Source organism: Caretta caretta, chromosome 3, assembly GCF_965140235.1.
Source record: "Caretta caretta isolate rCarCar2 chromosome 3, rCarCar1.hap1, whole genome shotgun sequence".
Taxonomy (NCBI): domain Eukaryota; kingdom Metazoa; phylum Chordata; order Testudines; family Cheloniidae; genus Caretta; species Caretta caretta.
Genome location: NC_134208.1, coordinates 105,242,873 through 105,255,271, shown reverse-complemented (window position 1 = coordinate 105,255,271; position 12,399 = coordinate 105,242,873). Strand labels below are relative to the sequence as shown.

General features: G+C 37.1%; 1 protein-coding gene across 3 annotated transcripts in view; it reads left to right on the top strand.

Annotated features, from left to right (window-relative positions):
- MAP3K5 (mitogen-activated protein kinase kinase kinase 5) overlaps nt 1-10,916 on the top strand; it is a 154,348-nt gene extending 143,432 nt beyond the window's left edge. For 2 of the 3 annotated variants that reach the window (XM_048844432.2, XM_048844431.2), the window contains 5 exons: nt 2,366-2,609; nt 5,249-5,361; nt 7,219-7,331; nt 8,877-8,953; nt 10,186-10,916. In XM_048844432.2, the coding sequence (XP_048700389.2) occupies nt 2,366-2,609; nt 5,249-5,361; nt 7,219-7,331; nt 8,877-8,953; nt 10,186-10,246 (608 nt within the window). In that variant the 3' untranslated portion in view covers nt 10,247-10,916. Of the gene's footprint in view, nt 1-2,365; nt 2,610-5,248; nt 5,362-7,218; nt 7,355-8,876; nt 8,954-10,185 lie in introns of all 3 variants that reach the window. The other variant, XR_007355809.2, reaches the window with a different exon arrangement.
- Nucleotides 10,917-12,399: the final 1,483 nt, after the last annotated feature.

Here is a 12,399-nt window from a genome sequence, read left to right as displayed (position 1 = left end):
AATTATGGGGGGGCAGACAATCAGAGGTCAGATAATAATTATTTAATGACAGGAGACATTGAGATTTTAAAAGTTAAGCTATTAAAACAGAAATCATCACTATCACATGTGAAAATATACAAAGTAAATATTCTTAACTTAAATTCGCAAGCAGCATTTTTCTTTCTTTGCCTATCTGTACATTTCAATTATTATCTATAGAAATATTTTCTCATCATTTTGTGTGTTGGTGAAATGGATATTTATCGACATTTGCCAGTTAAAATCTATTTTCTAATACCTTGTCAATAAATTGTTTATTTGATACTTCCAAGTTACATTGTATGTCTAATTTTAGTTTTACTAGAGTGCTGAAAATTCCACAGGAGTTTTTATTACTGCTTATTCTTTATTTGTAACCAAAAACTACATACAGGGAGCTATTCGAGGAGGAGTTGTTATTGGATCTTGTTTACAAAACGAATAAATTGTTGTCCTTTAGTGTGGCATAATAGTTTAACTGGAATCCAAACATTTTCACAGGGGAAAAAAAAATCAGTTTGGATTATTGGTGGAGGTTTAGTCTGCTTTCCTCACTTTGGGGCAAATGTAGTTTCATTGCCTTTGGAAACTTAGAATGTTGAAATCTACCTAGCTCAGCTGTGGAAGAGCATACTGCAATGTGTGGAAGTGAAGAACGAGAAAATGGAGGGGATCCTGGGCAAACTCCCCTCTGCTTCTGAGTTTGCCAGCAATTAGGGGGAATGCCGATGAAGTGAGCTGTAGCTCACGAAAGCTTATGCTCAAATAAATTTGAGTGTCTAAGGTGCTGCAAGTACTCCTTTTCTTTTTGCGAATAGACTAACATGGCTGCTACGCTGAAACCTGAACAAATTAAGAATCAAATGGGAGAATATTCAGGGGAAATAGGCTTAGAGGTAACCAGTCTCAGCTGAAGAAGGAAAGGAAGAATGTGTATCACTAAGTTGATGCAATTTGCAAATTGATGTTACTTTGTTAATATACTGTAGAAGAATATCACGGACCTAATGGAGTACATGTTTTACATAACTGATAAGAATTGGTAGTTAGTGTAACAGAAGGAAAAGGAGGCAGAGTACATTCCCTCTTTATACAACTGACTTCTGACAAGTGAAAATGAACAGTGCTACTCCACTTTTTTAGTAGTATTCTATCATTAGGGGGTAATGATCTTGGTAAGTAAAATAACCCTAATCACAGATAATGCTAAATTTGGAAGAATGGGAACCCTGCCCAGATATAGAATTTATGTTAATTTGAGAGTTTGAAAAATGCAATTCAGGTTAGATATATGAAAAATTATAAGCTGTGGAGAAAAAATAAAGAAGGGAAACGTTTGCTGTATAGAAAGTGTCCCAGTTTAGTGACCAGGAAAGAGATTTGGGGATTATTTTAGAAGAATCACTAACGCCTTCATTCTCATGTGCATCTGCAGTGAGCATTTACAAGGTGTAAGACTGCATCCATTATATGATGGATATAATGTAAATCCAAGGTGGTGGTAGTGGTATTAATAGGTACTGTTGCTTTAACCTAAAATACTGTGTGCGATAGTGGTCATTAAAAATAAATCTCAAACAGCTATTGCTCTGTTTCAAAACATAAACAGTATAAAAGAGAAGGGGAAAAAGTGGCAAAATAGGCTTCATACAAATAGTGACAACCTTTGGAATTAATGTCTGACTTTTATTCTGTCCTGTATTTAACCAGGTCCATTGGCTTTAAAACAAATACTCCACTGTAAATCTGAAAAGCAAAATAAAAAAGATTTGAGCCATATCTTTGAAGCCAACACTTTAGCCAAATTACTTGCCTACAGAATTTTGTTTTAGTCACATTAAAGTCCATTACATAGTGTGTTTTGAGGAGTTTTTTAGTTTTAAGGGTCTGATCGAAAGACTATTGAAATTAACAAAAGAGAGACTCCCATTGACTTCAGTATGTTTTGAATGAGGCCTTGTGTGAGAGGAATGCAAGCATGTTATGTCGCAAACTTTGAGCAGGTATTGCACCTTGTTTGCTTTATGTGGCACACACAGTGAATTCTGGGATTTCTGCATGGTTTATGACAAAAATACTAGCGAAGTCTGGAATCCTATTAGTAAGTACAGATTGTTACTGCTTGGAGATTGTAAATGATCATCAGAAGCCAAATAATGTTCAAAATGTACTAAGCCATTGTGGCATTTTTAAGCTGTTTTTAAACCCTTTGGAAACACAATTGCAACCTTTTGCTGCAAATTTTTCAGGCATGGTTTAATGAAGCTCTAGGATGAGCTATAAGTATTAATTTAAATATGACTTTATTGTTGGGATTATTAATAATAAACATTATTTCTAATAGAACTGAGGCCACACTTTAGTCTTGCATCTGAAAGTGATACAGCAGATCAGGATGACATAGAAGTTGAAGAAGATCATGATGAACAGCCTCAGAATCAAAATATTCAACGGCCTTGCATTATCATAGAAGATGCTGTAGCTACCTCAGGTGTGAGCACACTCAGTTCTACAGTGTCCCACGATTCCCAGGCTGCTCATAGATCACTGAATGTGCAACTAGGGAGGCTAAAATTAGAGACAAATAGGTAAGTCTAAAGGATTCAAGTGTATTTCTTATGATTGATTGCATTTTCTTTCACTCTTAAAAAGTTTCTCCAAATCTGACAGCTGTGATAATCCATAATACAGTGCATTTCTCATTTAATTGATGATAAACATTAATTTGTAACTCTGAGTTTGGAAAAATCCACATAATTTATTTCAGGCTTATTCACTTCAGTACACTGCTGACAAAAATGAGTGTAAAGCTTGCTTTCAGGCGAGCTCTGTTTTTAACTGACTATTAAACTTGTTGCCAACGTTCTGCTATTCTTGCCTTTCATGTTTCATGGTTAAATGACACATTTCATTTTCATAAAAGCAGAACTCATTATTCCTTTCTATAGTTATTTCCAGGGAACAAATCCAAGCTGCTGAACAGGGGCATTGAACAATTAAACAGGGCCCAGTCTTGTCATTTGTCTTGTTTTGCATGCGGAATTCACTACAGCAGGATCGATCACCAGGAGGCTGAATTATTTGAAAAAAACAAACTTTTCTCTCCGATAGTTGAAGGTGGAGAATAGCAAAGCCTTATGAAAAAAACAGGCCTGAAAATACAGATTTCCGAACTAATTGAAAAATATGTCTGTACATTTTAAAATGTGTATATACATTGTATCTTGATAGGACAAATCTTGTGGTGCTGGAATATTCTTTATAATCCTTTATACTGATGATTAAATTACAAGTGTTTGGCAATGACACTTCATTTCCAAGCACATTAGAAAACTGAATGTGATTTGGCTTGATTTGAGGTCTTTAGACAAGAGAAGCTTTTTAGTAATTCAGCATCACTTGAATTACCTGTTAGCATTAAAGTGCACTGCATTTTCTTGTTAGGGTGAACGTAGTTTGTGAGTTCTCATATTACAATGTAATATATTCAGCTTGACATAAATAAATAAATAAATAAAGGAATTAAAAAGAAACTAGTTAGGCTGGTCACATTTTATTGCCCAAGTTTCTGATGGGGAGTGGCATCCTAACAACATGTTACTATTCAGAATAAAGCTTCATTCCTTTCACTCTAAGAATGGACGAAAGATATACTGTTAAAGTTCTTTGTTTTTTGTTTAAAAAAGTAAGTTGTGAGCAATCTGCTACTCTTATATGCAAAACCAAAAACTTTCTGTCATGATAATTAGATACAAAAATACTACTTTCCATAAGTTATATGGAAAACTTTCCCTAAATAACCAGGATAATTATACTACTTTAAGCTTTGTTAGCATAAGCAGCATATGGCTGTCATTTGCAAGGCAAAAAATTGTAAACTATTCAGATGACCATGGACACATTTATCAGCCCAGATGACTGGGTGAGGAATAAACTATATGTACTGTTAGGAACAAAACAATGGTCCATCTAATCCACTATCATGTATCTGACAGGGGCCTGCACCGAATGCTTTGGAAGAAGATGTAATACCCCTATAACAGACAATTATACTCTAACATTTCCAAGGGGAAAGTTTGGGGAAAGTGTCTTCCTAACCTCAGGGAGTTAGTGGAGTAGGTTTATGCTCTAAAATATCATTTATATCCTTTGCATCCTATCTATTGTAACTGTGTAGTGTTCAGATGTCTTATTTTTAAAATGTTACTAAGCTCTTTGCTGTAACAATATATTGCCCCAATGAGTTCCACAGATTAACTGTGCCTGGTGTTAATTTCCTTTTATCAGTTTTAACTTTGTTGCCTTTGACTTCCTTTGGATGTCCCTTTATGTTTGTATTATGAGAGAGGTTAAATAGAAGCATTACTTGACCTACTGTATATATTAATTTTACATAATTCATCATGACACCACCTAGTCAATCCTCTCTGAAATAAACAGACTGTATCCTAAACAATTAAGATTTAGGAGAGGAAACAGGGAGGTGACCACCAGCCCCTTATACCTACTGAGGGCTGGGCACAAAGCCAGTCTGTGGTCTTTGAGTGCAAGCACTGATTTAGGCTAAAATCTACAGCAATGTTGTACTCTTCAAAGAGGGCGGGGGGGACTGCTCCCATTGGAAGGGAACGTGTGCTACACCCTTTCAAGAAGTATAGCTGTGGCCACCCTCCAGCTGCATCTACCTCTAATGCAGTGCTTTCAGGAGCTCCTGCTGGGATAGATATAGCTGCCCTGCGCTTTATGGAGGGTAATGTGCTAAAGACACAACTTAGCCCTATGTCCATTAACGGTTTTGACCTTTGATCCTCAATGACACTCCTTCCTCCACAGCTGAACACACTACCCAATTGCTTTGTTTAATTTTTTTCTTTAAGAACCAAACTCAGTTAAGTAGGAATGCTGAGTTGCTGAAGCTTCATTGAAAGTTTCTGTGCAGCTCCCATTTGCTATGAATACTTAAAACTAGTTTTGTTGAAAGGTCCCAACTCTAGGAACTAGAACACTGGATGTTCACATTTTTACATGTGTATTAAGTCTTAATTATATGCACTAGTGAAAGCTAGAACAGTCTACCTTTTCATTTAAGATTCCCAAATTAGTTATGAATGTTACTAGCATCAGTATGGTGGATCCTAGTTTTCACTGCTATTAGTAAACTCTTCAGATACTTTCCTGAAAACATAAAATTAAATTTTAAAAATCCATGCTTCTTTTCCCCCTGCAGGCTACTAGAAGAGTTAGTGCAGAAGGAGAGAGAATTTCACACCCTTTTGCAACAAGCTATAGAAGAAAAGGATCAAGAGATCAAAAACCTGAAGCTTAGGTCACAGCGAGTAGGTAAGTGAGTAAGGGTGACCAGATGGAACGGGCAAAATATCGGGACACATGGGGGAACCGCAAAAAAAAAAAAAAAAAAAGGCCAGAGCAGCCAAAGCCATAATATCAGGACAAATGGCGTCCTGACTGTGCATCAGTCGGGATGTGGGACAAAGAACTAAAAATCGGGACAGTACCAATTTTATCGGGACGTCTGGTCACCTTAAAGTGAGTAGAGATTTCAAACGAAACTGTTCCACACAGCAGCTACAAAAGAATGCTATGGCAGACAAACTTTTTTATTTCATTGGCCCAGCATCAGTAAAGGTCTTTAACCATATTTCTCCTAGCCAGGACTGTGTAGAAGCAAGCAAGTATACTGTGGAAATAAGTTACTTCATTTGTTTCTATATCCACAGTAAAAGCAAGTGTTGTATAACTCAAAACATGCTGTTGATCTGTGGTTATACATTACTGGAGTAGACAGGGCTATTCTGTCACACTTGGTTTCTTTAATTTTAAGAAAAAAGAAAAGGAGTACTTGTGGCACCTTAGAGACTAACCAATTTATTTGAGCATGAGCTTTCGTGAGCTACAGCTCACTTCATCAGATGTATACCGTGGAAACTGCAGCAGACTTTATATACACACAGAGAATATGAAACAATACCTCCTCCCACCCCACTGTCCTGCTGGTAATAGCTTATCTAAAGTGATCAACAGGTGGCCCACGTGAAATCCTGCTCACGTTGAAGTCAGTGGGAATTTTGCCATTGGCTTCCATGAGGCCAGGATTTCACCTTTTGTTTCTTGACTGCAGCATACGGATTCATTGTTATCATGTTCACTCCCTTGAAGAGGTGCAGCAACCTTACTGGTTGATTCAGAAGCAGTATACATTGACACAAAAGTGAAGAGTCCAGATATTTGTTGTCAAAAAACTATATGTTCCTCACATGGGCACTGACGAAGAGAACAATAAATGGAAAAAGTAGAGGAGGGCTCAGTAGAGCCCTGTGAGGGCCTTAGAGGCTCATATCCCACTTTCAAGGGAAAAGAGCCATACTTGAGAGAGAGAGTGACTACTGCAAAAGCTTTAAAAAGCAATTAAACAATAGAAATCGTATTTGTAGCAGGGGTGGAAACCCTTGCATATTTTAGCATGAATACATTTCTATAGCAGAGTGAAAACCCTGGAAAAACAGGGATTATAAAAATAGCACAGGTCCTGGTCCTGAAGCCTTACTCAGGTAAAATCACATAGAGGGCAATATGAGTCTTGTCTAAGACCTTGACTACACACACCGATTGTACCACTCTACCAATTTAAATTATACAAGGATAGTTATTACAACCCAAGTATAGATGTGATGTATTGGTATAAGAGTGTCTTATACCTTGGGCTTCTGATTTTCAGTTTTAACTAATAATCACTGATAAAACACCCCCAATTAAAAAAAATAAAAAAGGAAATCCATGTTTCTCCAAGAGACACCAGAAATGGTTGCATGTATCTAAGAAGGGCTTGACTACACATAGCAATAGTATGGACTATGGGGAAGTGATTTCTAAAGAGCACTAATGCGTTGTTCGCTAATTGGTCTGTGTAGACCCTGGTGGTGCGCGTTAGAGGTTCCCTGGTGTGCTTTAACGTAGTGCTGTTTTGAAACAGTACACATTTAAGCGCACTAGGGAATATTACCTGAGTAAATACTGCAGGATTTGATCTGATCTCTATATCCTTCGCTGTAGCGGCACTTGCATGTCACATTTTTGTGGAAAGAGTAGGAAAGGTCACTGAAGACAGTGCTTCTCTATTTAAAATTGTGAAGAGGACACTTTGAAAAGACCTAACTTTTTTCAAAATATTTGATCTAGATATCCCTGGACTGTCTGTCTGTTACCTTAATCCTTCTGGCACAGGGGTTGAAGACTCTGATCTCATAAACTGGCTGAGAACTAATGGAGCTGATGAAGATACTATAAATAGGGTAGGAAAGATATATTTTCTTAGGTATGTTTGTAATACAGTAGCAGTGCATTTTTCTTGGGCTTAGTGGGGAAAAAAAACAGCAAAAACCTTGGAATTATTTCTATACCAGCAAAAACCTTGGAATGATTTGTATACCTTTTGGAGGAGATGAGATTGGGCTTGAGGGGCAAAGGAGGGGTGAAGAATAGAAAGACCATTATAAAAAGTCTACTACTGCTTTTAATTCATGTAGCTAGCTCAGGGATGGGCAAACTTTTTGGCCCGAGGGCCACATCTGGGAATTGAAATTGTATGGTGGGCCATGAATGCTCAGAAAATTGGGGGGTTGGGGTGCGAGCTCCAGGGTGGGGCCAGAAATGAGGAGTCCAGGATGCAGGAGGGAGCTCCGGGCTGGGGAATAGGGTGCAGGGGGAGGTGAGGGCTCCAACTGGGGGTGTGGGCTCTGGGGTGGGACTGGAGATGAGGAGTTTGGGGTGCAGGAGGGAGCTTTGGGCTGGGATTGAGGGGTTTGGAGGGAGGAAGGGAGGGGGATCAGGGCTGGGGCAGGGGGTTGGGGCGCGGGGAGAGGCTCAGGGTGCAGGCTCTGGGCAGTGCTTACCTCAGGCTAGATACAATAAAACACATTTTCCAGTTAACTAAAAATATTTTGATTGGCTTCCTAATTCCTAAGCATCTTTGCACCTCTTCCAGCAACTCCTGTTGATTGCAGTGAAGCCTTCTGGTAAACTTCAGGAGGAATGGGGGTTGACTTTGACTAGATACATCAAGATAAAAATTACCTGTGCCTTGTCTCCACTAGGATTTTACATTGAAGTAGCTATCTTGATATGAAAACATATACACCTATTTTGTAGTGAAGACAGAGCCTTAGAGATATTGAGCATTCTAGAACTTCAGCTGACTTCAGTTAAGACCCATGGCTGGTTAGCATCTTTTGAGGAGCAGGCCCATGGTTTTCTAAAGTTCATCATACACAAATTGAAGCAACTGAAGTGTAGAGGTCACTTCTGAAAACACAGGCCTTAACTTCTCTGTGTCTTTCTTTCCCCCTCGGTGAAATGGGGTATTTATACCAACCTACCTCCCAACTCCCCTATCCCCAGGAGTGTTTAGGATTAATTAATTAAAGTCTGAGGTACTCAGCTATCATAGCGAGCTCTATAGAATCGCCTATTAACAAAACAAGATAAAAATATCTGAACTGCAGAATTAGGACCTATTCAAACATATATACTCTTTGACATGCAAACATACAACATCCCATATAAAGGTGGGGTATTTTCACTGTATTTACAAAACATAAGCTCGACAAAATCTACATATAAACAAAACAGTAGCATCAAAGTCTTTATTGGCAATAAAGTTACCATATTTTGGACCAGTCCTGTATTCCTTCTGCACTCAGAATTTGATTTAAGGGAGTTCTGGGTACACAAGGAATGCAGGATCATGTCCCTGTATTATATATAAATCTTAGAATCAATGGATATATCTGACAAAAGTAGCCGGACTTTCAATTCGGACTTTTTTCCCTCCCCCAAAGTTTTTGGCAGAAGACTACACGTTAATGGATGTTCTCTGCTACGTTACACGCGATGATCTGAAATGCCTGAGACTAAGGTAACACTTCACCTTCTATTTAATCTCACATAGCTGAAATATAGAGGTATTCTGTGTACTGAAACTATAGAAATGGAAAATTGTGAATGGCATTCTTAAGGTGTGAATTTTACTTATGTGAAATGAACACTACGAAATCTAGTTTTCAGGGTTTCTACACACAGAGACACACTGAATATGTACTGATTAAACATTTAAAAAATGTTTTAGTTTGATTTTGTTATTTGAAATAATTTATTCTTCAAGTTAGCTAAAGCAAAAGACTTGCTTGGAGAGAGGTCCCTTTGGAGTGTTGCTTTATATAAACAATTTTAGACACAGATAATTTAACATTTTGAGAACAATAAACTACAAAATATGTCTGAAAATTATGCATCTGCCACTAAACTGTTACATAATCATAGCAAGTTTGCCCATAGCCACTGAACTGGATTTGAATAGAAGCAATGCATAGAGTTATACCAGGCCTCCCTTGCCCTCAATCATCTTAGCTAGAAATTAAAATATGGACAAATAGTAAGATTTCATACTCTAGTGTTTCATTATATTAATTAGGACAGTATGTAACATTTGCTAGTTATGTTCAAATTAGCTTAGTCTACTTTGAACAAGGAGGGCCTGATTCTCTTCATTTAGTGATTAATCCTACATTAATTTTATCATTGATTTCAATGGGAGGACAGTCATGCCTTTCTACCAATGTCAATAAGGAGTAATTCCACTGACATCAACAGAGATTCACCAGTTTAGCGCTGGCCTGTGATCAGACTCAATCCTTGACTATTTGGATCATATAGAAAAAGTGGATTTAAATTAAAGCTGCCACTTATGGATAATTTTTGGGTGTTAACTTGTAAGTATATTGGATCCAGTTACTAATTCAGCCAAAACTCCCATTCAATTCAGTTGAAATACATATCTGTAGACAGTGCTTATGGTCTTATTTAAAGTCCATTGAAGTCAACTGGGAGTCTTTTTATTGACTTCTGTGAGCTTTAAAGAAGTTCTTTTAGTTTGTATTACAACCAAAAATGCTACTCACATTTGTTTTAATTTTGTGTTTTAGTATTTCACATTTGATTTCTCTGAGTTTTTACCATGTTTAATAAGTGCAATCAATGTATTACGACCACTACATGATGGCTTGAATCGAAGTGTACCTGAATCAGGATACTATGGAAGTGGAGACTAGTTTTTTTAAGCTAAGCATCTTAATGATTTTTCTTTTACAGAGGAGGGATGCTATGTACGCTCTGGAAGGCCATCAGTGACTTTCGAGAGAAACATGCTTGATGCTGGCTAAATCAGTTTCTACTTCTCTGCAGAGATTTAGAGATTTTCTACAGCATAGAGCAGGTTTGCTGTCAGAGAGAGTGTTGCACTTTAATCCAGTATTTGTTTACCAATGTTAAAAACACTGCAGCTCTTGACTGCATTTACACCAACAATCCCTAAGGAGTCTGTAAACACCCTTTTACATTATTTTAGTTTTAAATGATTTTACTTGGAAGCTTTTTTTTAATCTTAAAATCTGTTGTAGATAAAGTAACCAGGTGGTAATTTTACACAAAACCTATGTAAGATTTCATGTGATTGTGCATCACTGGAACAAAACCAAAATGTGACAACCTTTCAAGTTTATTCTTCTTTGTTATATACCATAATAATCGGTAGTAGAACTTCATAATTTCAATTATCATGTAAAGATTACATTTTTTTTCTTTTAGTGTGCAGAACCTAAAAGTAATTGTTTTGACTTACTGCCCTATATAAATTTTAATATTGTTTATTTTTGGTAACTTAAGTTCCCTGGTCTACAGCACATCTGTTTTCGACTTGTTTATGTACTACTGAACTGTACCAGTTGTATATGCCTGAACCATAGTAATGTTAGCTTGTTCTAAAGCTATCTATTGTGACATACAAACATACATTCTTAAAAATAAAGAATCTAAGAATATAATTTTGATACTTTCCTTATTTAAGAGCTTCTAAAAATAATAGTTCAAAATGTGATCCATGCGGTATAGCAAGGAGTAATGGGAGAAAACTACATGGAAAATTTAGGCTGAATATTAAGAAAACCTTCTCATATTAAAGTGAGTTGAAGTTTAGAGTTACTGTGCTTCGGTCTTGGTAAACAATGTATTACAAACTCATTCAGTTTTCCCACATACTAAGTCTAATTTCAGCATCCACATTTTTCCAGGACAGAAAAAACTCTTCACCTAGTGCTCCAGCTGGTTTAATAAACAGCTTGACTAGCTATAGTCTGTAAGAAGTGGACTTTCAGCTTCCTGGTCACAAACTGTTAGTTGTAAAATCATTTGAGGGCATTTATTCTGTTCTGAAAGCCTTTTGATTATGTATCTTTCCCATAAATCATGAAAATGGACAATATTTCTCCACTGACGTTTTGGAACATAGGAATTGCTATAGTGGACCTGACCAGTGGTCCCACTACTCCCAATACTAGATGCTTTTGAGGCTGTTGCTAGAAACCTTACAGTGCACAATTGTGGAATAAGCTGAATAGAAAGGAACTTCACCAAGCCCTAAGTAGTTAATGCATGGCTTATGCCTTGACATTTGAAGGCTTAGTGATGGATCACAGATTTTTTTTCAAGGGAAATGGAATAATTTCTCTACTTATTCTAAACATAAAGTAACAAACTGCCTTATAAATATATCAGTGCATATCTGTCTGGACAGCAGCAAACTCATTGCTAGGTTGTCTATGCTGACTGAAAAAAATCAATCAAAGAAGTCCCTCTGCACCACAAAAAGTACATGAAATACTTTATATACAGCAGCATTTTCGTGCCAAAGGGCTTTACAAACATATTTATAAATGTATACATCTGGGGAAACTCAATCCATCACTGAATTGCTGCTATGTTTGGAGCTACACAGTTAATTTTAAGCAGTTTACAATACTACAACAGCAGAAGGCAGAATTAGTTAGAAATTCCAAGTTAAACAGTGCAAAGATCAGTTGCAGAGGATATGTTGTGCAAGGACAAAAGCAACATATATTGTCCCTGAGGGAACTACAACAATTGTTTCTGTGGAAAAGTAAAATTAGGAAAATTTCTTTTTTTCAACTGTCTTAATTTAATTCGCCTGCTGGAAGTAAGATGACAACAATATGGCAATCAATGAATAGCCAGTTCTCCACTGATTATGGTTGGGAAACCTCTGATTTAGACTTTTTTCAAGCAGCGCTGTGTAATTTCATTACCTTATTTCCTTTATCAGTACTTTTAAAACATAGTTTATGGTAATAAACTGGAGGATGAGAAGGGTCCCAACTGGTCTTGGCAGTACATTAGGAGAGAGGTGGTCTCCCTAACAGTTGGGACCTCAAACTGCATGCCCCTCATCCCTGCATGCCCCAGAGAGTATCTTTATAGTAGGCCTTTGCAGTTCACCACAAGAAATATGAG